Here is a 26,944-nt window from a genome sequence, read left to right on the forward strand (position 1 = left end):
ATCTTGCCAGTTTGAGAAACCTACCAATTGTCTTTGAACATGCAATGAGGAATATAACATATTATTATTGGATCCCTCTTTCCATTGAACTTGGAGAATGTATAAGAAGATGATAAACAAACAAATTAACAAGTTGAAAAAGGCACCACCAAAACATTGATTAGTGTAGTTGTGGTTTACTTTTTTGAGTTATAAGAGTGTTTATTATATCAATACTATGTAGTCCGATTTAATTATTGTAATTGATCAGCGAAACATTGGTATGTTATGATATGAGAGAACCATTAGTGAGGAGGAAAATAGTAAAATTGTTGGAAGTTTCCAAAAACAGAAATGAAGCATTTATTTAAATATGGTCTTAAAAAGGAAATTGAGCTGTTATTTAAATGTGGAGTGTACTAAATTATAAGAACAAAATTTAGATAATAATGAAATAAAATGTGCATTGGTAAATGTAAAATCTCTAGCGTTGTAATTACAAAAAAGAGGTACATTTAGTCATGCATACATTGGGAAAGCTACATGTCTTACACATACTTAATACACTTCATTGATCAACGCAATCATGCCCTTACCTATTGCTGATCTTGGCTGAAAATATTAGAGAGATCGGGATTTAAATCTCTAACCTTCACTCAAAATTTAAGTTATTTAAGTTAAATACGGAGTAACTGATAAATTAAATAAGGATCCAAACTGACCTCAATAAAAGGTGGCACAATGTACCTTTTGTACTAGTATTTAAATTGGGATGTATGACATATTTTGTAAGTTTAAATGCATGGGGTAGTCAAAGACCAGTCATATTGTCATGGTTAGACCGAAACCAAAATAAGTAATGCAGTAGATGTATGAGTATTAATAATAGTTAGGGAAGCTCGATATTAATCCTTTAATAACTTGTTTGTTTAGAGAGATAAAAGTGGTCGGGGTGTAAGCATAAGGGGAGAGAATTGAGAATTCTTTTATTTGTTTAGAGGGAGATAGATTCTTATATACACCAAATGATCGAGGAATAAATATTGTAATTATTGCTTATTTAATTATTAAATTATCGAGCAAAAAATATACCTTTTGATGCACCTCCGAATGTATATAAAAATTTTCATTAAAGGGATGAAGATAATAAAGGGGGTGTGGATAGGGATTAAAAAAAGTTATTAGCTATTTCTCCAAAATAATAACTAGGGGATGGTATAAGGAATTGGGATAAATATAAGGGATTAAAGACTTTATGACCTTTAATGAAAGGGAAAGAGGATTGGAAGATAGAGGAGAAGAAATTAGTAAGGGTAATAAGTAGTTTTCTTATTTCCCAATTCACTTATCAATTGTTACCAAGCAAAAGATAACATAATTTTTATCCTTATCCCACCTACTAATTTCATATCCTTAATCTCACCTTCTTATCCTGCTCATCCCTATCTTTCTTACCAAACAACTCCATTATTTGTCATAGTGATATTATTTGAAGCACAAAATTTTGACCTATCATTATGAGCCATATGAATTATTAAAAGCTGATACATAGTATTAATTAGTGTAATGAATGTTTGAACATAACCAATGATCATCCAGCATTTGAACAGTAAGTCAATTATGTGTCATTTGAACAAATGGGGATAAAAGATACAATTATACCTACTCCACTATGATAATTTTTATCATATACTGTCGGTTGTACCTTACAACGTACAACGATTTATTGTATTTGTTTATCTACACAAAATGGCAAAAGAAAAGCAAATTTGTCTCGCTCATTTCATTTCGACTTTTTTACTTACATAAACAGAACAAATTTGTCACGTAATACACAATTAAACAAAATTGATCTACTCATTTATGCAAATTGGCAAAATCAACTTGCTAATTCGGGTAAATAAGCAAAATTGTTTTGTTCATCCATACATATGAGTAAATCAGGCATCTAGCTGTAGCTTACAAGGTACAACTGGTTGTATGGTGAAGTTTAGGTCATCACTTCTATCATACACCTAGACATACAAACATTTCAAAAATGCACATATCACTCATTTTCTAACATACATCACGCATTCACACCCCAACACATGTCTTTCATGTATACACCACCATTTAAATCAATAAATCATTCTTTACTGTTTTCAATACAAAGTAGAAATTCAAATCATTACTTGTACCATACACCTAAGCACACGTACATTCAGGAGAAAGACGTACCTAAAATCAAGAGACACACGTCTCACACATGCGTAACATACATCACATACCAACACAAGTCTCACACTAACACACACCACCATCAAAATCAATACACCATTCTTTACCGTAAACACACTTCACACCCGAGTATACAATAAAATTTACGAGTTTGTTCTTCGCCAAAACTCGAAAGAAAAAAAAATCGGGCGAGCGTGGGATCGACGAGAGTCAAAGTAGATACACCGTAACCTCAGAAAAGATTACAGTAGCACTCACTACTACACCACTCTCATTCCCCCCTCCTCTCTCTCTTGCCTCACCCTTCTTCCCCCCAAATTTCCTCACTTTCTCTCTCCTCTCCTCCCCCTTCAACTGGGTTTCGGATCAACCCACCATTTTCCCAAATCAATCAATCCAAACCCCCGAAACAATAAGATTCAAGCCTTAATTTTCGTGGGGTTTTTCTGAATTCAATTGATTCAAAGTGGGGTGGCAGCCATTAAAGGACCTTCAATAGGAGAGAGAAAATGGAGTCTCTAGGGAATAACAATGGCGGAAGCGGAGGTGGGGTCGGAGGAAAGAGAAAGATTGAAGACCAAGTTGAACTTGCGAAGCAAAAAGCTCAAGCTATCGCTGCTCGCCTTCTCAGCGACGCCGATTCTAAGCGCCCTCGTACTCTTCCAGATTCTTCTTTGACTCCTCCTGACTATTCTTCTCCTTCTTTCACCTCCTCTCATTCTTCGTTTCCTGGTATACTTTCAATTTTCTGCAATTTTTTAGGGTTTCCCCCCGTTTTCAGATTCGTCGCTATTCAATTTTTAATTTTCTGAATTTATGTTTTTTAGGTTTGAATTTTGTATGGACTTGCTTTGTCTGTGAAATTTACAGAGGTTCTTTTTGCTAATTTTTCTGTAAATTATGGTGGATTGATTTAATTAAGTTGCAATCGAAGTTTTAGAATGCAGATTTCAATGGAATTCCTCTATATGTGATTTTGTTATATGTTCATTGAATTTGTGTTTGATTATGTTGAAAGTATTGGCCTGGGAATTTGTATGCCATGCAAAGAGAATTGCTCCATCAGCTTATTAGTATTGGTAATTGATGATTTTTTTGCCGGTTTTTTGCCATGTTTAAAAAGTTGTGTTTTTGATTGCTCAACTAGCAACTACTGTCGGGTGTGTCTTTGGAATTTTAGTTATGTTTCTTCCACAATTTTGTGTGTAGTTGATGGTTTTGTAAGAAATGAAGTTATTATTTTCGAACTGCAAGTGTCAGTGTTGTCTGACGTTTTTGGGGATGCCTCTTCTATTCTTGGCTATTGGGTTATTGCTTGTCATCTTTAGCCGTAAAACTTTGAAATTGTTTATTTATGTCGGTGTAGTTGATAAGTATATAACTCAATTATACCTGCCTTTGAATTGAGCTAATGCCTATAATCCCACATTTTCCGAAGCTTTCCAATAACGAATGATTCTACTTTTTGTGCATGATACCAGTGCCGTATACAACTCAAACAAATCAGTACAGTAATGTACCAAGCAGCAAGAAAATCGTTATTCCAAATGCCAAGGTCAGTTTTGTCTAGAAATTATCTCGAAATGATTTATGCCATTACATGACCTTACACTTCTCATATGTATGCTACTTGATTTGCTTCTGGTTGCAGGTTGGAGTTATTATTGGAAGAGGAGGAGAAATGATTAAAACTCTTCAACTAGAATCAGGTGCTAGGATCCAGATAACTCGAGATTCAGAATCTGATCCTTCTTCTTTGACAAGGGATGTTGAGTTGATGGGTACCCAGGAGCAGATTAGCAGAGCAGAACAACGAATTAATGAAGTTATTGCTGAGGTGAGAATGAGGCCTTAATATAATTATTTTTAATTATGTTCTGTCAAATTCTATAATTGATCAAAACTGTATTGTGGCTAAGCAGACAGATGCAACAAGTTCTGCTCCATCTGGAAACAGAGGTCCTCCTCCCCCACAAGCTGGAGGTGAACAGTTTGTGATGAAAGTTCCTAATGACAAGGTATTTATAGTTTTCATAGTCTTTTAAAATTTTATGACTTTCTGTTTTGATTTATATGTGAACATCTCTATATTAGGTCGCTTTGGTCATTGGAAAAGGAGGTGAAACCATAAAAACGATGCAAAGCAAGTCTGGAGCTCGTATTCAGGTTTGTACATTGTTTATTTACGAGAATGCTATTTCTTGCACTATCTTGCTTTTGAAGCTTTATTAACTGGCAAATTAATTTTTGCCTTTTCTTTTTCATTTTGATGGTCGGAATTTTGGTCAGGTCACACAGTTTGGTGATGTCATGTTAGTTCTGGTTCTTAGATTTTTGCAGTTTATTATTGTTTTTGCTCTGACTTCAGGCAGTTGGTTCATTTTCTTATCGTATTACATGTTTGTGACACATTCTCGCTTTAATTTTAGGTTTTTTCTGATTGAAAATCACAAATTTTATAATTGCTCTTATTTCTGTGATGTTCTGGATTTACAGGTTGTCCCGCTTCACCTTCCTCCTGGTGATGCCTCAACAGAGAGAAATATATTTATAAATGGAATACCGGAGCAAATTGAGTCTGCCAAAGAGCTGGTCAATGAAGTTATTAGTGGGGTAAGCTGTTAATAGTTCTCGTCCCCTACCTTTCCGTGTCAATATGCAAATGTTTGTCTTTGTTGCCTACTGCATCTTTGTGGTGCTATTTTTATTGATAACTGGGAATTGGAAATTCTACAGAAATGGCCAATTGACTTGTTCCAGCCTTCTTGCTTCAAATTACTTGTCATAAACCCTTCATGTATTCTGTATAGCTATTAGCATTTTTGTACAACTATTTAATGATATCGTGTCAATTTCAGAATCGTTCGAAGGTTTTGTCTGGGAATAATTCATACCAACAGTCTGGATATCCTCCTAGTGCTGGTTGGGCTCCCCAGGGTCAACCTTCTGCACAGCAGGCTCCTGGATATGGCTACTCACAGCCTGGAGCGTATGCCCCACCTCCTTATTATGGTGGCTATGCTCCACAGCCCAATGCTTGGGACCAAAATCAAACATCTGCGCCAACTCAGCAGCAGAATACTGCCTATAGTGCGTATGGACAAGCTCAACCACCATCTTCAACTCCTCCACATGCTAACTACAACTACAGCCAGATGCCACCAGCTGCAGGCTACAGTTATCAAGGGTACCCCCAGCATCCACCAAGTTACGGAGATGTCTCAGCTCAGACTACATCATCCCAGCCAGATGGGACTGCTACTGTTCAAACTTCTCAGCCAGGTTATGGAGCCCCTGATGGTACGACCCAAACTCAGCCCCAATGTGCATATGCAACAGGCTACAGTCAGCCCCCAGCTGCCCCTGCGAATGGTTATGGTGCTTATCCAAGTTATTCTGGTGCGGCACCTACTCAGCCAGCTTATTATCAAGGAGGTTATCCACAGACAGGTTATGGACAGCAGCAAGAAGGTCAAGTTGCAAGCCAGGCATCGTACTCGTATTACGGACAAAGTGGGTACCCTCCATCTCAAGCTCCTGCTCAAGCAGGTTATTATCAGACTGGTTATCCTCCAGCCGCTGCCCCACCACAAGTGCCACCTCAATCCCAGCCGCAAGCAACTAATGGTGCATCCCAAACATCATATGCAGACGGCGGAGACTCAACTACTGGGTCTGGTGCTGCTGCTACTGAGGAAAGTGAAAATCCCCAAAGCTGACATTTCAGTGGACAGGGGCATGTTGTGTTTGCACCCTTCTATCGTAGTATTTCTGTCTCTTAAAGTTACTTCTCAGTGAAAGTTTCCTTTTACTGTTACCATTTGCCCAAAAACTGTAGGGGCTCGTGATTGACTCGAAGGTGGTCGAATTTTTTTTGAGTTGACTTATTTAAATTTTTTTTATGTTGGCTATGTGATCTTAGATTCTTTCACATATCCTGTGCCTTAATGAACAAGAATTGATGTTACAGGCTAAGAAATTTCTTCTTTTGGATTATAAAAGATTGATAGGCACAGACCCCTTCTGTTTTCTTCTGTGGAACACGATACAAAAGTACCGAGGGTGAGAATTCTGTAAGTTGGGTGTTGTAACTTTCTATCTATATTTTGCAAATTAGAAAACCAATTAGCAATAGTATCTAAAGCCAAAAACAGTTTGATGGGTTTTTTTTTTTTTTTTGAAAGAAAAAACAGTTTGAATGTTTTAAGACTCAACATACAACTATTCACTAGTATCATACGACATTATTTTTAGATTTATAAGTGCTCATACAATTCATATTCTAAAGAAAAAAAACATTTTTGATGGTCAAAATTAAAACATGATATATCTTTTTTTTCTCCTCACGTGTGGCATACTTTATTATTTACTTGATTTGGTAGGTAATATTCTGACTTTTAAAGATTTTTTTGTTAATTTATTTAACTAAAAGCCTCTAGGATTAACAGAAAGGGATCCGTGGCGCAATGGTAGAACGTTGCGTGTTCGATTCACGTCGGGTTCAAATCCCCGATCCCATCACGGATTTTTTTTTTTATTGTGTACACAATATAAACTTTAAACAAGTTATCAATAATCTTTGACAAAAAATTGCGGAATATAAACTTTTTACATTTTTTCTACCTACGGAATCGATGTTTTTATCAAGTAACAAAGGGAGGAAAAATGGTCGAGGAAGAAATCGAAGATCGATTAATCACTCTTTAATTTATAGCACCTGATTTTGTTTAATTTACAAATGGAAAACACAAGCGTCAAATAATGTTACAACAACCCATTGTTGTGAAGAGTTACAAAGTTTTGCATACCATAAGGTGTAGCAAAACAAAGTTTATATAAACATCATGACATGAATAAGAGAGAACTAAAGCTTTCTTTTGGTTCTCCCCCTCCGAAAATCCATCACTTGTTCACAATCGAGCTTCTTTGGGATTGATTCCAACCCATTTTATAGCTGATATACTTCATCAAACAGCATATACAATCTCTCCACTACTATCTAGGTCAAGCTCTGGATCCGATTCTAGATCGTCTTCCATATCATCATCAATGTCCAAGCTGCCAGTTAAATACTTGTTTAGACTTTGGGATCCAGCTGCAGGAATAGTTGCCTCTGAAATAATCTGCATGATCTCATCAATACTTTGCATAGGCTGATCTGGCTCTTCATACTGATTATTTGCAGCGTTCTCATCAGTGAGATCTGCTGGAAGGTCCTTCAGAAACCACTCATGCTGCTTTATTTCCGGAATGGTAATTCTCTGACAAATGAATGACTCACACGCTCAGGGTCAAGTAAGCAGATTCAATGTCACATTGGATGGTGAGGTTGGTAATATAACACAAAACGTAATAGATTAAACAACAAAACAAGTAGCTACTCCTTTAAGGCAAAAAAGTTCTTGATTTAAGTCACTAAATCATCACTCAAGCTCCTATCGAAATAACTTATACTCCCCCCACTGTTCGGAATTAATGTTTACAACTATTTTAGGATGTTCAAATAAAGCCGTCATATTTTCTAACGTGGATTGCAGGGTTTTATATAAATTACCAATATGCCACTTTGCCGCTACTTTAAATTATTAAGTGATGGTTTGTAAAATCATGACCTACATTTAATCACAAACAGTTAGAAAAATGTGACAATGAACTTGAAAGATGGAGTTTTACACAAGCTAGACTGAAGTTGATGGGGGCACTATCATCAAAAGTTCAAAACAACAGATGCAAACATATCAACCCAAGCAATGCAACAAATATACATGCTAATGAACACATACAAAGATGAGAGGAATCGAACAAAATTTCATGACCTCAGAAGAGATTTACCTTTGCCGGATCAGCAACAAATATCCTTGAAAGCAGATGTTGACATTCTGGAGATATATGTACATAGTCAGGAATAGAGTATTGGACATTTAAAATTCGCTGCAACAGCAGAAATCACTAAGGGTCAGACAGGCAACCAAAAAAGCCACCACCTTAGTATATAGAATGGTAAATGACTTACATGTATTGTTTTGCGAAAATTTTTGGGTTCCTCAGGGTCCTCAAAAGGGTAAGCCCCAACCAACATTACATACAAAGTTACCCCACAAGACCACACATCTGCAATCTGAAATGGCATGGAAGCAAAGATGAATAAGAGTATTCAAGTGTAGCCAACTAGCTACCACTTAATAGTCTTAGCATCAAAGAGTGCAGCATGTTTAAATTTCCCACTTCTTAAAGAACTGGTAATATGTGATACTCGTAACATAAATGGCACTTTATATTAAGCTTTCGAATGACAAGCTTTATCCAAAAAGCCAGTAGTCATTTATTGTTCAATATGACCCAGATTTCTCAAGTCCACCCCGAAGATGATATAAGAAAATGGAGGAAGAGAAATATACAAATGCACACAAGAGACAGTGTGATGAGCATATCACCTTGCCATCATATTCTTTCTTGAGTAAGACCTCAGGTGCAATATAAGCTGGAGTCCCAACAGTTGATTTGGGTTGAGAATGCAGAACAGAGGACTGAAAGTGAGCAACACATACAAATAAATGTGAGAATCAAATGTAGGAGCAGCAAACATTAACTGAGGCAGGACAACAGGAATGAGGGGCAGGGGGGAAATTAACAGCCATGTGAAACACAAGTTGTTTCATAAACATATGCAGAGCAACGGTAACAAAATTGCTTTAGAAAAAGCATGTACCTTAGAGTACCCAAAATCACATATCTTCAAGCGCGGAACTGGACTTCCATCCAATAACGTATTCTCCAACTTTAAGTCTCGATGGCAAACTTGCTTCAAGAAGCAAAAGCACGAAGAAAATTGGCCTTAATGAGAAAAATGTATACGAAAAGAAGAAAACCATGAATACAGAGATAAGTAATGATAGAATTACCATTGAATGACAGTAGCTGACACCGGATATCAACTGTTGAAAGAAGAAACGTGCCTAATGATAAGAGGAAAATCATTGTCAAACTTAGTTAGGCAACTACTCCATAACAAGTTACTAGTGAAAAGCACAAAAATCACAAGCCAGTAAATAATCGATCACCTCATCCTCACTGAACCGTCCAGCATTACAAATACGTTCAAACAGCTCTCCACCCGAAGCATACTCCATAACGATAGCCAAATGTGTAGGAGTCAATATAACCTAATAACGAAACGATCAACAGTCAAGACACTTTGCTACAACCAAACACTTCAAGAGAAACAAGCAAGAGGAGTATACATTACACAAATACAAACCTCCTTGAATCTGACAATGTTGGGATGTCTCAATGACCTATGATTAATAATTTCTCTCTGCACATTCTCATCTATCTGTACACATAACATAATCAACTTATCAACACAATGCAAAATCTTAGTAACATTTCGTTTTCGCTTAAAATCGTTCATAGTAATAGTATATTATTTTTCTAGTTACCTTCATCTATATTAAGTTTTATAAAATATTCGTATTCGCTTAAGCTCGTTCATCACACGAGTACTATAACTAACAAAATGAAAACAAATAGCACAAAGCTTCAATTTTCGGATACCAAAAAACATAGGAATAAAAAAATGAATCCTCAAATGCACAAATCTTTGTTTTACATTCACTTTTTATGTCTTACACAAAATTGTGGGTATTATAAAAATTTAGCAGATGATCACATTTACTACATAATACAATCTCTAACCATATTAAATAATCATAATGGTAATTAAATAATCACTTAAGCAAACATTATAAAATTATAGAAGTATTATTAAATCACAGCTAATCACAAAACCCAAAACAATAACTAACCACAACATTGAACCCATAATCCCAAAAATGGGGTCGGCTACGTAAACCAACAACCTCGAACCCGTAATCCCAATGACGGGTTGCCTACATGAACCAAGATTAAAAATTGAAATAAAAAAAATAAAAAAAAGCACTGACCTTCTCACCTCGCTCGATATATTTAACAGCAACGAGTTCATTAGTAGTTTTATCTCTCATCAACCTAGCAACCCCAAAATTACCCGACCCAATATCTTTCACCAATTCATAACGATCACTGTTATGCATTATCGGCAAATCCGCACTCAAATTCACTCCTCCTCCGCCGCCGCCACCCGCCGCCGTCCGATCCATTTTTACTTTCTCTCTCTTCCCAAATTTCCAACTATACGAAAAAACAATATACTACCATTTTCATCATCTTCTTCATCATAATAATAATAATAATAACTCCCAAAAGAAAAATTAAAAAAAGGGGAAATTTTGTTAGAAAAAGGGGTACGTGTCGAAGATATGAAATCACGTGAAATTTGAAAAGGGTAATTGAAGATTAAAGTAAGAATCCTGTGAATTGCAATTATAAATCCCAAAATTTGCCCCTTTTTAGGAAAAAAAAATGATCACAATTCAGAAATTAGGGTTTTGCAGAGTTAGTTGGGTATTTCACTCGTGATTTTTTTTTTTTTTTTTTTGTGGGGAAATTTAGCAGAAGAAGGAAGACATGGATGGTTGAAGATGATGTTGCCAACCGTTTTTATTTTATTTTTTAAATAAAATTTTGATTTTAGGGAAGTGAATAGCGGGAAATGATGGAGCAACTTTTTGGGGGTGTTATTGTAGGAAACTAGGAATTGAATTAGCGGCTGAATATTAAAGTACGCAACTACTACATGTAATAAAAGCAAGTTGTGGAAGATATTTATGACTGATTTGCCCATGCTTAGATAAGGTTCACAAGTCACCAATTAAAGCTTCTGCCCTCCGTCTCATAAAAGTTTGTATGGCACATTGGCACGTAGTTCTAGAAGGAGTGTGAGGTTGTGTACCCTGTTCAATTTCTCGCATTGATTTGACCTGACTTGATATGATATGAGATATTATGATTTGGCTTTACTTTAATTTTATTAATACGCCAATTATTCGGAAAATAAATTATAAAATAAGATGTTATTATAATTATGTGAGTTTCAAATATGAAAATTACTCGATTATTAGATGTAATATTAATATGATATTGATCAAAGAGAAAAAAAAAAAAAAAGGTGTAGATATAATCTAGTTTCCAAATTAATAATACAATTCAAATGAAAAGTGTGTAACCTCACCCACAAGAAGGGATAAACATTAGTGGTTATAACCTTATAAGAGATCATCAATCACTAGTTATAGTGCGATCAATCGATCATCATTCATCAATCACTTGTTATGAAGAGTTAATTCGCTTGAATATGGGAGAAAAGACTAAAAAAAAAGAGTTATTTTTTTGGTGTTTAGAGAGCCACAAGGGTAAGGGTGAAAATCGATTTCAAGATCTCCTGAAATCGGGAGGGAAGGTCTAACCCCTTGAGATATCCCTCACTCTCAGAAAAGGGAGTTATGAAACAATAAACAAACAATTAATGGATCTAGAAAGCAATTAAACTAGCAAAATTTGGGGACGTTGTACAAAAGAAACCGATTGAATCCTCTACAAGTATCAACAATGTATGAGATCTATTAAATATTTTCTTGTACTTTTGTAGATTTGAATTATTAGAATTGAAATAAAATAATATGGAGGGTGGTCATGTCAAATTCATACCCTCATTAAATGACTCTCAAGACTCAATTAGGCAGGAAATCAAGAGATAAGACCAATTAGGCTGGGAATCAAGAGAAAAAGGGCAATAGGATCAGCATTGAATATGATTGTTGATTCTTTAGACATTTGTAGATTGAAAAGCTTAAAGTTTCTACAACTTTGAAGCAAGTGCTATGCAAATTTAGAAGTACTGACAACTCTTAATGTAAGATGATTCACGCTATGAAACAAAAAATGTCATTCCATAATTTCATCGTAATTGTTCTCTATCAATTATTATGTATAAGACACTACGTAATAATGTATATTTCTTATTTGTATATTGTATTTTGTAAAAATTATATGACGTCTCACATCCGTGTTACATTGTTACCAAATAATCGTCTCATGGTCTCATACAAGTAACACAAACACACTAGTGAAGTAGTGAGTAGTACTAGTGAGTAAGTGACCTTATACGTCCATTGCTTTAAAGTGTTGAAGTGAGTTGAGAGAGCCAGGATAAGAACTGGAAAACTACTAGGCTGAAGCACAAATCAAAACTCAGAAATGCTGTTAGTTAACCTTGGCAAACCACAACAACTCTATCCACTTTCTCTCCTCAACTCTCTTCCTCCTCCTTCAATCCCCAAAATCTCCACTTTCTCTCTCCCCTTCTTCTTCCTCAATCCACCTTCTTCATCACCCCAAAAAAAACCCCTTTCTCTCTCCTCCACGTCACCACCACCATGCCTGAAAACCACCCCACTTACACCCTGCGCTACTTCACCTGGAACTTCCGTCGAACACTTGGTGGGAAAACCCGAAACCGAAACCGAAACAGATAATGATGTGGGTGTTGATTCAAATGAGATAGAATTGCATAATTTTGACATTGAATGGGATAAAAATGGTGGTGAAATGAGGAAGCTTGATATGCAGTTCGAGTCGCCGGTGGTGGAGGTGACAGAATTGGAGGAATTGCCAGAGAATTGGCGACGGTCGAAGATTGCTTGGCTTTGTAAGGAGTTACCTTGTCAAAAACGTCCTACTCAAATTCGACTTCTTGCTGCCCAGAAAAAATGGATGCGGCAACCGGATGCTACTTATATTGCGCATCATTTTCTTCGCATTCGTCTTAATGACGCCGCGTTTTCGGTATGATTTTGTGTTTTCTCTATCTTTAGTTTGAATTTGATGTTGGATTGGTTGTTTATGGACTTTATGTGTTATTATTATGTTTGGAATTTGAATTAGTAGACAAATATTGAGTTAGAGAGTATGGTTTTGGATGATAGAAGCAAAGTTTAGTGATTGAGATGAGAAGGAATCGGTTTGTCGATTGATTAGTTGTTTGTAATAATGGAGATTTGATTGATTATGGTGGGAGTCACACAAAATTAGTTTGATGTTTAGAAATTACGGGCTTTGTCTAGAATAGAATTTTATACCTAAAAGTTAACTCCTAGATAGGGCTATGAAAATTAGATTTTGGACTCGGGTGTCAATGAGCACTTGTGTTCTTTTAGTGTACAAAGTGCATTGTGCATTCGGACATTGAAAGCAAAGTTTAAATTGATGATATCCAACAAAATAGTTAGGGAGAACATTGATGCCTAAAGTTTGCAGCTTTGCTTTATTGGGATCCCTTGAGCAATGGTTGAAATTGAAATAATCCATTTTTGCTAGATATCTTTGTATAGGAGATTGGATTGATTATGGTGAGAGGTCACTCAAAACTAGTTTGATGTTTAAAAATTATGGGGCTTTGGCTAGAATAGAATTCCATTCCCAAAAGTAATCTTGATAAGGCCAAGCAAATTAGATCATGGACATGGGTGCCAATGAGCACTTGTGTGCTGTGTTCTTTTAGTGAATTAGTGTATAAGGACCATTGTGCATTTAGATGATGAAAGCAAATTTTACATGTATGATATCCAACACAATAGTGAGGAAGAATATTGACACCTAAATTACGCTGCTTGCTTTGTTGGCCTCCATTAAGTAGTGGTTGAAACCAAAGTAATCCATTTTTCGCTAGATTAATCTTTGTAACAGAGATTGGATTGATTATGATGAGAGTGACCCAAAACTAGTTTGGTGTTTAGAAATGAAAGGGCTTTGCATAGATAGAGTTTCATACCCTATAGTTAACCTCTAGATAAGGCCACCCAAATTAGATCATGGACATGGTTGCAAATGACCACTTGTGTTCTTTTAGTGCACTAGGAATGTTGTGCTTTTGGATGATGAAAGCAAAGTTTACATTGATATCCAACAAAATAGTGAGTGAGAACATTGATGCCTAAACGTTGCTGCTTTGTTTTGTTGGCCTCTCTTAAGCAGTGGTTGAAACTGAAGTAAACCATTTTTTCTAGATTAATCTTTGCATGGAAGAATGGATTGATTATGGTGAGAGGTGAATCAAAACTAGTTTGATGTTTAGAGATTATAGGGCCTTGGTTAGTATATAATTTCACCCCAATAGTTAAATTGGCGAGGCCGATCGACACTGGTGCCAATGAGCACTCATGCTCTTTTAGTGTACAAGGACTGTTGTGCGTTAGATGATGAGAGCAAAGATTACATTTTTGATATCCAACAAAATAGTGAGGGAGAACATTGATTCCTAACATTTGCTGCATTAATTTATTGGGCTCCCTTACGCTGTGGTAGAAATCAAAGTATTCCAATTTTGCCAGTTTAATTTATGTGTTGGAGGTTGGATTAATTATGGTGATAGGTAACTCAAAACTAGCTTGTTGTTAAGAGATTATAAGCCTTGCCTATAATAGAATTTTATACCCCTTAGTACACTTGCTAATGCCCTTTTCTAGAGGTTTGTCTGCCATCCCTCCTAAAAGTGAAGCAATGGTAATTTCTTATGGCATCACCCTATTGTCAAGTATATGATTGACATATGATACGATTCCTTTTGAATGCAAATGCGATCACTACATAGGCAACCACCCCAGCTTTTCATCTGCTGTTCCCTGGTATGTTTGTAGACTTGCATTTTTTAGGATTGCTCCCCAAAGATAAAAGAACAATCACTTGTAGGCCATTGCTTTAGTTTCTTGTTTGTGAAATGCATTTTAGGTTTTCTAGGTATTTATAGGTAAATTAAGATGAATAATATACGCTGTTATGACTAGTGACTACAAACTTGTGTTCCTTAGACTTTATTCTGTTTTCTGTATGATGTATTTTTTATGCACCTTTTTCTTATATTATATACTCATTAAACATGATAGGTGTACAAGTGGATGATCCAGCAACACTGGTTTCGATTTGATTTTGCTCTGGCTACCAAGCTTGCTGATTGCATTGGTAGAGAGAGGAAGTTTGCAAAATGTCGAGAGATTTATGATGACATAATCAATCAGGGACGGGTACCTAGTGAATCATCATTTCATATCTTGATTGTTGCATATCTCAGTGCCCCAGGTGAGGACTGCCTTAAGGAAGCATGTGAAATTTACTATCGTATGATACATTTAGGAGCATACCGCCCTCGGCTTAGTTTGCATAATGCTCTCTTCAGAGCTCTAATAAGCAAACCTGCTAGTTCTGCGAAGCCGTATCTTAAACAGGCTGAGTTCATTTTTCATAATCTTGCAACCTGTGGATTAGAGATACGTGAGGAAATTTATAGTGGTCTCCTTTGGCTTCATAGTCATCAGGATATCATTGACAAAGAGCGAATATTCTATCTGTTGAAGGAGATGAATCTGAGGAAAATTCCAGAGACCAAAGATACTCTCTTATCCATTCTGAGGGCTTGTTCGAAAGTAGGTGAAGTGGATGAAGCGGAAAAGACCTGGCTTAAGCTTCTACATTGTGATGGTGGTATTTCTCCTCAAGCTTATATGTATAAAATGGGTGTCTATGCTGAGGTTGGGGATCCTCAGAAGTCTTTGGATATATTTAGAGAAATGCAGGAGCAGTGTGGACAGATAAACAATGTGGCATACCAGAAGATCATAGAAATTATGTGTAATAGTCAAGAGGTACAGCTTGCTGAGTCTCTTATGAAAGAGTTTGTTGGGAGTGGTCTAAAGTCTCTTACTGCATCTTATGTGGATCTCCTAAATATGTATTACAAATTAAGCTTACATGATAAAGTTGAGTTCACCTTCTTGGAATGCCTTGACAAATGCCGCCCAAATCGGGCTATTTATGGTATCTACTTAGACTCATTGGTGAAAACTAGCAATATTGAGAAGGCAGAGAGCATCTTCAACCAGATGTTAGAGAATGAGGCTATTGGTGTCAGCAGCAGGTCATGTAATAGCCTTTTAAGCGGGTACCTAGGTTGTGGGGATAACGCGAAGGCTGAAAAACTCTATAGGTTCATGCGCCAGAAGAAATATGAGGTCGAGTCCTCTTTAATGGAGAAGCTGGAGTACCTTTTTACCTCCACCAAATTTTTTTTTGAGAAATATGTGGCCTTGAAACTGACTCCAGAACAAAGAGAGATTTTGGTGGGTTTGCTGCTTGGTGGCTTGCAAATAGAGTATGCAGGGGAAAAAAAGCTACATTTTGTTCATTTTATGTTCAAGGATGATTCTGGTATACATACAATCTTGAAAAGACATATATATAATGAGTTCCACGAATGGCTACAACATTCCAATGGCTCAACAGATGACAGTGATGATATCCCTTCAGAATATTCGACAGTCCCGCATACTTGTTTTGGGTTTTATGCTCATCAGTTCTGGGCAGAAGGAAAACAGAGCATTCCCAAATTAATTCATCGGTGGTTAACACCACGTGTTCTTGCTTACTGGTTTATGTATGGTGGATATACTACACCAAATGGGGATATTTTGTTGAAGGTAAGAGGAAGCAAGGATGATGTGGAGAGGGTGTTTAAAGCATTAAAATCGAAGTCATTGGAGTTCAGGATAAAGCGAAAGGGCAAGGTATTTTGGTTGGGCTTTATGGGAAGCCATACTACTAGCTTTTGGAGACTTATAGAACCTTACCTTCTAAATGACTTACAAGACTTCCTAAAAGCTCATGAACAGCCCTCGGAGAATATAACTGCAGAAAAGTCAAGTATCTGATCTTGTAGCGAGCTTAATTCTGATATGGCTGGAATGCTCATTCTGGTTTTGTGACAGTGATGATCCCTTATCCTCAATATCTTTACTAGATGAGTTTGAGGAGAACTCTTCCGAAGTCATGGCCACATTAATGCATCGTCTTAGAGGCTCTCTGTTTTTTGATACTTGTGTGATCAAAGGGCTGTACATAGTCAAAGGATGTAGAAACTTCAGCTTGTAATTTAGATAGGAGCCAATTAAGCTAACCTATGGTGCTGAACTCGTGTTTTTATAAATGTGCATTTCTTGTACTGTCTCATTTTTTCGTCCTGTGGGAGAAATATAAGGTTGATGTTAAGAGACTAGAGATTGTAGAAAATGTCAAAGACCGAGTCATGGAAACCCTATCTTAGAGATGGGCTCAATTCAATCTTGAAGGGTCTTTTCCCCCATGTACAATGGCAACAATGCATGTAATAAAGCATTAAAATTGCCCAGAGATTGTACAGTTTCAGCTCATCTGTGAGAAGGATTTATCTTCACTCGTCAAAGACCCTGGTAAAATGAGACCTCACGACCTTCTATTCTTCCTTTAGGCTTTATCCAAATGTAAGATCATTCTTGCTTTCGGACAATGTCAGCCAGAGGGATTCTAGATTTCCTGTCTGTGTTACAAGGTCACCACGATGAAGACAAGTTACAGCTAGGTAGTCAATATCATGCTGACTGCCAAGAGAAGAGAAGATGGTCATTCAGATGTTTGGATATGAGCTTTACATGTCTGTAATCCTTATCCACAACAGCATCAGGGAAAACCTCTTAGGGTTTCTCCTATATAAATATCTTACTCTATGACAACAGCAAGTTTGGTATATCAGAGAAATAGAGAGACTATCCCTTTCTGAATCTTCTTATGAACATGTAGTTTGGACCACATTCCACCCCATAGATGCTTGAAATATAGAAATTGGTAGGTTTAGAAGGTTAATTTTAACCTTTAATTGTTACTTGTCATATTATATCAACTTCAATTACTTAATCTTGTCACTTTTGTATACCATGGAATCTTTTGGATTGCTAAAAAAAGAAGTTAGGTATCATTTTACCGTTTTCACCCTTGGGTAATTAGTTCCCATGACTTACATCCAATCAAAAAGCTAACAAGTCTCTCTAGTCTTGTCATAATATTACGATGAAATTGAACCTTGTTAGAATTATAGATTAGATTTAATTATGTCTTCAAGGAGTGTTATTCATGCTCTCCCAACATGCATTATGTGCTCATTAGATTTGTGCATACGTGTAAAATGCACGAGTTAAATAAGGAGCACAATACGTCAATACTCCACTTACAAGAGTAAAAATAGTTTACGAAAAAGATTTGAATGAGAAAAGTACATTTATAAGGTCAAAAGTGTGATATAGAAATGAAGTTAATTTAGGATGCCATACAATCTTATTGAATTGTTGTATTGAAAAGAAAATATTTCATTTTACCTATTTTGTTGTTATGCAATTTGTTACGGAATACGTAGAGTTAGAGTTTGACAAATTACCCTGACCTTGCAAGATTGATGTAAATGTATTGTATATGTGAGAGTTTTATGTTGAACAAAAATTATGTGAGACTGAACGTTACAACAGCTGTTACGTAACTTAAGTCTGAAATTCCGCAATTAAAAATGAAAAGAAAAACATTAATGTCATTATGTTGACAAATTACTCTGACCTTATAAGATTGGTGTACATGAATGTATCATACATGTGTTACGGAATTCATGTGAAAGTGAATGTTATAACGTCTGTTACACAACTCACACCTGAAATCCCATCGTTGAAAATAGAAGGATACAAAAGCTTTTGGGAAAAAAAAATGTAAATTATGTCATGATGTCGAGAGCATTACAACATCTCGCACTTATCCAGCCTACATACTACATGTTGACGCCTGTTATAATTGGCAAGTGTATCCATTATAATTTTGTACATTACAACATCTTACACTGATCCAGCCTACATTAGTATGATATAGCTGACAAGTGTATCCATTATAATTCTGCACATTACTGCATCCACACTTATCCATCCTACATAATACATGTTGATGTCTGATACATCTGACAAATGTATATATCTATTATAATTTTGCATATTACAACATCTCAAACTAATCTAGCCTACTTAATTCATGTTGACGTCTGATACAGCTAGCAAGCGTATTTATTATGATTCTGCACATTACAACATCTCACATTAATTCAGCCTACAGATACATGATGACGTTTGATACAGATGTCAAATGTATCCATTATAATTCTACATGCAAATAAAATACACGAATCCTTTAAATGCAATACTCATAATTCATACACCCAATAATAATTATGATTTGCTTCCTAAATAGAGAGAGATATGGATGAAACAATCACACTTGTGGTTCAAATTGACTACTCTATATAAGACTATGTTCTTCTAAATGAAAACTCCAAGACCTAGCTTTTAGTGAAACATGTTAGTTTACACCACCTTTCGGATCTCCCAATTCCCTTAAACGGGTCAAACTCCATGTCCTAACTTCCATTCTTCCAACACCTAAACCCGACCCCAACTCGACTCCAAACCCAAACCCGAACCCGAATGTTAGTTGCTGCGTTGGTAACTTTGTCATCCAAATTACGCCACCCCCACCACAATTTTTTTTCACTTTTTATAAATCCAAGTGTCAAAGCAAACTCTTCCCCTCTTTATTTTCTCTCTCTCTTACAAATTTCCTTTTCTTCCCTTCTTCTCGAGTTTTGTTAAACGGATCCGGGTCAAATAACCCGAAATGGTATCGGACTCGGAACTAGTGAACCGACTCCGCGAAATCTTACGGACGTCGGACCTTAACACCACCACTCCCGCCGCCGTGCGCCGCCAACTTCAAACCGACTTCGGCGAAGATTTGACTGATCGCAAAAAGTTCATTTCTCAACAAATTGATCAAATTCTTCATGAAGGTGACGTCAATGGCGCCGACGAAGATGAAAATGTGAGTCATCCGCCGGAAGACGGCGGTGACGACGGCGGAGGCGGTGAAGAAGACGGCGAAGAGGCGACGGGAGAAGACGGAAAGGAGGCCGTTGAAGAAGCCGAAGACGAAGACGAGGAAGAGGAAGATGATGAGGAAGATGATGAAGAGGAAGAAAAGAGGTTTGTTGTTTATTTAGTTGATACTAATTTTACTACGTATTTGTTTTTCTTGGTTTTGTAATTTCGGCTAATTTAAAAGAAAGATGATTTTTTGGAATTGTTTGAATTTTATCATGAATTTTTTTTATTAAAAGAATGAAATTATAGCCATAAATTAATAGATTGAATTAGTAGTTGTTTTTTAGGTGAGTGTTTGCTATTGACTGGTTTTGCATGTATGTTCTTATAGTTGATTAGTTATAGTATTGAAGAATTCGTAGTTATTCTTTAAGAGATTGGTGTGTTTGGTAATACTTAGAATATGGTCGACAGTACGATGCGCATCATGCCCCGACGACATGTTCTTTTCATGCATTTGTTTGAATGATACAGTAGTACATTATGAATTGAAATTTTATAATTTGATTGGAATGTGCATTTCAATGGAAATTTATGAAATGTTTGATTTATTGGTCAAAAGGTTAAAATGAGAGAGAAAAGGAAGAGGGAAATGGTAGGGAAGGAATGGAAGAGAGGAGAAGTGAAGGTGGGGGGAGGGATAGAGAAGGAATTGTTGAAATCCTTAGCTTCGAAAACGTTATTTTTTCCACACTTAGGAAAACTATTTTCGACTTAGGCTCTGTTGGTTCGATGGAAAACATTTTCATTGTAAAATGATTTTAATTTCGGGTGGTTACTTGCAAGAAAAGTTGGCGAGATAATGATAAGGGAATATGGAAGGGTTGGATAGATGGGGAGGAGAAAGAGGAAGGTGGTTTTATGTCTTACGAAAAGGAAAATGTTTTATCCCCTTGGGAGACTATATTTCACTATTGGGAAAATTGTTTTTGATTCCAAATAAACCAAACGAAGAACAATAGGAAACCCATTTTCCTGACCTATTCTTGACAAAATTAATTTTTTGCTAAGCAAACCAAATTGAGGAAATGGGATACCAGCTTGCCTAGAAAATGATTTTTCACCCAACTAAAAATAGAATAAGGGTTTTTGGTCTTTTTGATATCTCTAAAAAAAGTTACCTCACTGGGATAACATAGGTAACTGGCTGCAATTTTTAATGCTTTGAAGCATATTGGGGACGAATATAATTTTGTTTCATATGCAACATCTCCTTGATGTATTGTCGCCTTGTCGGTGTTGGTGTGCCAACAATGTAGTCATGAAGACCTCTTTGCCTTTGATTTTTAAATGCAGTTTGCTTTCTGCCATGACAATTTGCCTTTTTCTTTCAATACCTAGGTCCAAGGATGAGGAGACAAAGAAGAAAAGAAAAGGAACCGGTTTTACCAGATTATGTAGTCTTTCCCCTCAACTTCAAGAGTTTGTTGGTGAACCTGAGATGGCTCGAACTGAGGTGATATTCTACTGTTTCTATCATTTCATTTCATGTTAATCAGGGTTGCTAGACTTTCAATGTTTAAACCGTGGATTCTGTATTGCCAAATTTTGTTTGGCTTCAGGTAGTTAAGAAACTCTGGGCATATATTAAAGAGAAGGATTTGCAAGATCCAAATAACAGGCGTAACATAAAATGTGACAAGATGTTGCATTCCATCTTTCGTGTCGATACCATCAACATGTTCCAGATGAATAAAGCTCTCTCCAAGCATATATGGCCGCTCGAGTCAGAGGAAGGTATATATCGCTTGTTTTGTGATCATTTTTCATTGCCATTACTTATGCTGTCGGACCTCATGAATGGAGCTAATTTTAAAGCTCAAAGAACAAGAATTGACTTGTATACATCAAAAGTAAAAAAAAATCCCTATACAGCCTAAGGCTGGATCCTCTGTATAGGCATTGGGGTAATGATGTTGATGTCGATAAAAGATTAGTATGATATGCAAAAGCAGCTCCTAGCTCCAAGAATAATTCTGACTGCATTAGCTCAATCCAGGAACATTATACTTTAAAGTAAAGTGCACTATTTTGGAACATGGTGAATTAGGATGTCTAGTCTTTGCTCTGTCCTCTTTGACGTGGTTTTATTTCTGGTGCCATCACAATGTTGTTTGTCCTGTATGTTGAATAAGGGGTATGTTGGAAGATTTGCCCTTGAAAAAATTGTCTTCTTATTAATGTCAACCTGGATTACTATCTTTAACTACCAAGGAAGAAAGCACATGAAAGACTGCTTCATGAGTTCTTATTACAGTTTATTGCATGTTCTACTGTGCACATGCACACCGTCTGTATTTCTGCATAAAATGGCTGCGAATTTATGTTTCATAATGTGCATTTTGTAAAAAAAGATAATTTGTCAAACTTGCTTGTAATACTTTTTTTCTTAAACTTTTTATTACAGATAGTCCAATTGATAGGCGGCCTCCGGTAAAGAAGCAAAGACGTCAGAAAGACGAAGGTGATACTTTTGAACTATTGATAATAAGCTGCAAATATGTTTGGCAATATCTTGTATTTGGTCAATTTAATTGCTTGCATATGAGGATGAATGATTGCTGTCATGTTGCCTTTTGTATTTACATATTCTCTTTTCTTTTTTCACCCTTTTTTTTTATAACCTCAATTAGATACAGAAAAATCAAAGCCAAAAGCTAAGCAAAAAAAGGGAGGTACTACTGGTTTTCTTATACCCCTACAACTTTCTGAGGCTTTTGTGAAGTTCCTTGGTACTGGTGAAACTACCCTTAGTAGGTCAGACGCTGTCAAGAGGATTTGGGACTATATAAAGCAAAATCAGCTCCAGGTATGGTGTTGCTTGCCTAAACTATTCAATGAAACTCATACATTCCTTTCATTTTCTCCTTCGTTTTCCTTTTTGGGGTGAGGGGTTGGTGTTGGTGTCATTAACTTGTATAACTTGAAGATGTTTTGCTCACATAATGAAAACAAGTGCGAAAATGCCTGATAATGTTTCTTTGAATGTGCCCTTCCGTTCGTGCTGCAGCATACTTTCAACTTCAACCCCAGAGCAACTTGCAGCTCTTACATATGAGGCTTTATCCAGTACTCGTAAAATTACTCCTTGGTTCTTATAATAGATGTCAATATCTCCTTTTTTGAATGTCTCTAAAAGTAGTCAAATCAAAACATGTAATGTGCACAATATTTGATGGTTAGTCAAAAGTAAGAAAAAGGGTAGGAAGCTATAGTGTGATGATATTCTCTTGAAACTTTTCTATTACTGAATTTGAAAACTATATAGGACAAAGCAAGTGCAATTCATTTTAGCCTGGTTGCCTGTGTATCCTCTTATATTTCAATTGTTGATTTGCTTCTTCATGCTTTATGATTCTATCATCCATGTCACTAATAGTTATGTAATGTGTTATTGTTGACAAGAGAATTTCTACCTCTAAGCTTGACTCTTCTTTAGAATATAGCAATTTATTAAAATGATTTTGGGCCTTCTTGAAAAGCATTGGCAATCTCTGCTAGTCTAAGTTGGTCAAGGGTAAAGCTGTATACTTTTTTACTCTATCCACATTGCCACATTTGTGGTCTTTTGTTCTTATTCTTGAATCTCAATGTCCATAAGGTACATACACTGACAAGTGACAACTGCAACTAATTTGCTTTCACTAAAGTTGAAGAGGCCACCAAAACATATGCTTAGGAATATGAAAGGCAAACCAAACTACTTGAACCTTCTTAGGCCTGTTGTGTTCAACTTATATACCCCTATTTCAGGAAAGTTAAGTTTGGATAAAGGTTAATAAGTTCAGATAAGTTCGGAAAGGGTTAATAAGGGTTACCCAAGTTCAATTTACAACTAAAGTAAGTTTTAATAAGGTCCAATTAGTTCAGTTAAGTTCAACTAAGTTCAGAATAGTGAAAATCAGGTGATTAGAACACACCCTTACTTTGTGTGAAGTACAGGTCACCCATGACTTTTGGAAAGAGAAACAAGATCATAGACAATGTACAACTCTGTAGCTCAACAAAGGTGAGACCCTCTTAGAATGCAGTAAGATTTAAGCTATGATACTAGAGTTTCCCACCATAAGTTTAGAGTTCACAAACATTTTATTTCTACTAGTTGTTCTGTGGCAACTAACTGTAGAATCATGTTCAGTCTTATGTCTAAGAACTATTTCAAACTGGTGCATATTTAGACCTTATGTTTGCACATAAAGAAGTGTTTATTTCAAAGAAAGTCTGCTACTTTATTTGTCTTTTAAATTTGGAAGCTCCTCAAGGACCTCAACTCCTCAAGTATATGGTTTCAGCTTATATAGTTGGGCATGCTCACCTAGATTTTATTTCAACTGAAATGATAGTAGGAGTTGAGCTCATTATGCCCATCCTTTCCACTACATGAAACTGAACAGTGTTGGAATTTAAGCTTTTGGATTGACACATTTGACAGTGCTTTTTTTGCATGTCTAAACTCTCCCATATTAGTATGCATTTTTTAACTCCATTGTCCTCTTACCATGACTATCTACTACAGTTTTTCAAACTACAAGTTATATGGAGTAGCATAGTGGGTTGATCGTAGTTGCACCTATCCAAACAAAAATTGCATGTAGAGTGTTGTTTCTTCTTCGATCCTTTTTTGGAAACTTGTTTGCTTTTGTGAAACTTGCATCGAGATATTATAGGGCTTCATTTAGTTATTTTTTAAGTCTTTGCATATTAACTTTTTCTCACATGGTCTTTAACTTACTATAAATGTTCTCACATCCATACTCTTCTTCTGTATTCTTGTCATAGCTATTTAACAAAATTAAGTGCTAATGTACAGTCCAAGCTAGGTGTCTGATTTTCTTTTCTATGATCTTTATTATATGAGCTAAAGTTTATTTCTGTGAATTTTAAGTATTAGCATCACAAGGTATAGAATCTATTCACAAATTTTCTGCTGGGGAAGACCACCTCTTGAAACAATCTTTTTACTAAATGTATGTTATTAGGCCTTGAGGGTGAAATTGTGAACATCAAGACATCCTTAGTATCTATCTAACTGTTGCTGGAACTGACCATTGTAGCAGATTCTTCATAATATGCTTCCAATAATCTTGCTCAATAGTATGATTTCTTTTTTCCCATCCTGATTAGGAGATTTGTAGCTCACTTCAAAAGTTGGGGTTTGGGGAAATTCTTGGTCTTTAACCGTCTTTCTGATTTCCTAGGCTTATCTAACAGAATACCATCATACCTCTGGAATATTCTTAGTTACTTGGTTGCCCATTTCTTAAGTTGTAATTTTAAAGTTTTGGCCCACGGCATGCCTGACCAACACTACTGCTCTTATGTTTTGAAGGACCCTTCTGATAAGAGGAGAATTTTGTGTGATGAAAAGCTAAAGGAACTATTTGACGTGGATTTTTTCAACGGATTTTCGGTCTCAAAGTATCTAACTGCTCATTTGACCAAAGTAGAGCAATGAGCAGAGTGGCTAGTGTTGGAACTTGGAAGTAGCTCACCCTGCAATGTAGGTGAGCAATTTTGTGGAAGTGCAGCATACCGTGTATACAATTTGAAAAGCAGTAGTGGAATGCAGGTTCGGTAGGATAGTTAACAGTTTGTATTTTTCCTTTTCTGACCCGCTTGACCTTCATGGATGTAATTAGCCTTTTTTAGTTTAATACAAGTGCCTTTGTACCTGTTAGTTTTGTAATGAAGCTGAACTGTGACTCCGTTTTGCATTTTCATGAATCAATTACCATTAGCAGGATAAGTTAGCTAAGCTAGGGTTTTACTCTGCTCAAGTGCCTACCCCCCAAGCCAAGTGCCCCAAGATACCCTTCAGTCTTGTCAAAGTTGTTTGAAATGTCAGTTAATTGTCGATCCTAGCTCATGTGCCCTACCTCTCTACCAGGGCCTTGGCCATGCATGGTCTAAATGGCTTTGTGTCGTGTCGTCCATACAACCTGCTGGCTTAGCAAACCCTCACCTGAGTAGACTGTCTGCAATCGCCTGAGACACTGCCCAACCCTCATGCTTGTCTCTTTGGGTTACTCCGATTATATTTTGACCCTGCAGTTTTTATAGGAGATTCTAAGATAAGCCCTAAATAGAGAAAAACACTTTGTTACATATAGAGAACCAACTATTTGAGTTATATTGACTGAAATCTATGCTCCGAATATATTTTATTATTTTTCTTTTGTAATATACTTCGTATTATATAAACTAGATAATTTTTGTGTATTATACTTTAATAAATAAAATTAATGCTGGTCCATGGGCCGAGCCAAAATCGTGTGAGGACATGCCATGCTGTATGTTGGCTTAGCCAGTTAGCCTAGTAGACTTGTACCGTCAAAGGAAATGCTTGGACTAAACTGTGGCGAAGCCATAACTTAAGGCCTTCTGTAAGAACCACATTGTTGATATTGCCCTTTCTTTGGGCCAAATTGGAAATGGATCTGTGAATGTGGTACAATTGGGCCTGGTCTAAACAACGCCCATATTCCTCTAAGCGTCTTTTTAACATACAGTACTTTTATTTTAAAAAAAAACAAGAGGTACATAGAAGTTAGAAGTTAGAATAGTCTTCTATCGGAACTTAAACCCAACTTATCATTTTCTACTTATTTGATGATTGTTTTTAATTTCGTTTAGTGGGAATTTGTTTGATTTTGTAGGATAGGGAGCAAGTAGAAAGTATTACTAGATTATAAGAGCTAATAAACATAATTTATCTATTTACCAGTTTTTATATATTATTATCCATGAGACCATGACTTTGTCTAAGGTTGGCACCATGAGCTTGCTAGGATAAAGAGTGTGACCTTGCTGGTTTTTGCTTTCTGTTTCTTTATAATTATTATTAATTACCTAGAACTCTAACTACTACCAAATCTATCTTTGTCAAACACTTTTTTTAACCTAATATTTTTAAATTTTGATTTAGTCAAATTATAAAATCTATGGAGTGTTTAAAAAGTCAGTGGCAGATTTAGCTTTTCTCTACACTTGATTTTAGCTAAACTTAATTTTTTTACTAAATAAAATATATTGTATATTTG

General features: G+C 36.1%; 4 protein-coding genes across 6 annotated transcripts; 3 read left to right on the forward strand and 1 right to left on the reverse strand.

Annotated features, from left to right (window-relative positions):
- The first annotated feature begins 2,354 nt into the window (after window positions 1-2,354).
- On the forward strand, window positions 2,355-6,333 carry LOC110698567 (far upstream element-binding protein 1-like). The gene is made up of 7 exons (XM_021876013.1): window positions 2,355-2,931; window positions 3,681-3,754; window positions 3,851-4,036; window positions 4,122-4,217; window positions 4,294-4,365; window positions 4,696-4,812; window positions 5,058-6,333. The coding sequence occupies exons 1-7, from the start codon at window positions 2,709-2,711 to the stop codon at window positions 5,916-5,918; spliced, it is 1,629 nt and encodes a 542-aa protein (XP_021731705.1). The 5' UTR covers window positions 2,355-2,708; the 3' UTR covers window positions 5,919-6,333.
- A 537-nt stretch (window positions 6,334-6,870) lies between these two features.
- LOC110698568 (serine/threonine-protein kinase SRK2E) lies at window positions 6,871-10,940 on the reverse strand. Its single transcript, XM_021876014.1, has 9 exons — window positions 10,143-10,940; window positions 9,458-9,532; window positions 9,261-9,362; window positions 9,102-9,155; window positions 8,909-9,001; window positions 8,634-8,726; window positions 8,213-8,317; window positions 8,032-8,130; window positions 6,871-7,460 (listed from the first exon to the last, which is right to left on the reverse strand). Exons 1-9 carry the CDS (start codon window positions 10,335-10,337, stop codon window positions 7,167-7,169), a joined length of 1,110 nt encoding a protein of 369 aa, XP_021731706.1. The 5' UTR covers window positions 10,338-10,940; the 3' UTR covers window positions 6,871-7,166.
- A 1,290-nt stretch (window positions 10,941-12,230) lies between these two features.
- LOC110698569 (pentatricopeptide repeat-containing protein At2g15820, chloroplastic-like) lies at window positions 12,231-17,179 on the forward strand. The gene is made up of 2 exons (XM_021876016.1): window positions 12,231-12,921; window positions 15,018-17,179. The coding sequence occupies exons 1-2, from the start codon at window positions 12,334-12,336 to the stop codon at window positions 16,833-16,835; spliced, it is 2,406 nt and encodes an 801-aa protein (XP_021731708.1). The 5' UTR covers window positions 12,231-12,333; the 3' UTR covers window positions 16,836-17,179.
- Window positions 17,180-19,309: 2,130 nt separating this feature from the next.
- On the forward strand, window positions 19,310-25,659 carry LOC110698570 (upstream activation factor subunit spp27-like). 3 transcript variants are annotated; one of them, XM_021876019.1, is made up of 6 exons: window positions 19,310-20,006; window positions 21,246-21,360; window positions 21,467-21,641; window positions 22,312-22,368; window positions 22,538-22,713; window positions 22,915-25,208. In XM_021876019.1, the coding sequence occupies exons 1-6, from the start codon at window positions 19,642-19,644 to the stop codon at window positions 22,960-22,962; spliced, it is 936 nt and encodes a 311-aa protein (XP_021731711.1). In that variant the 5' UTR covers window positions 19,310-19,641; the 3' UTR covers window positions 22,963-25,208. The 3 variants fall into 3 exon arrangements, with proteins under 3 accessions (XP_021731711.1, XP_021731710.1, XP_021731709.1); XM_021876018.1 differs by lacking the exon at window positions 22,915-25,208 and adding an exon at window positions 25,234-25,659 and having other exon boundaries at window positions 19,320-20,006; window positions 22,544-22,713; XM_021876017.1 differs by lacking the exon at window positions 22,915-25,208 and adding an exon at window positions 25,234-25,659 and having other exon boundaries at window positions 19,327-20,006.
- The last annotated feature ends 1,285 nt before the right edge of the window (window positions 25,660-26,944 follow it).

The sequence above is a fragment of the Chenopodium quinoa genome, unplaced genomic scaffold (genome assembly GCF_001683475.1).
Source record: "Chenopodium quinoa cultivar QQ74 unplaced genomic scaffold, ASM168347v1, whole genome shotgun sequence".
Classification (NCBI taxonomy): Eukaryota; Viridiplantae; Streptophyta; class Magnoliopsida; order Caryophyllales; family Amaranthaceae; genus Chenopodium; species Chenopodium quinoa.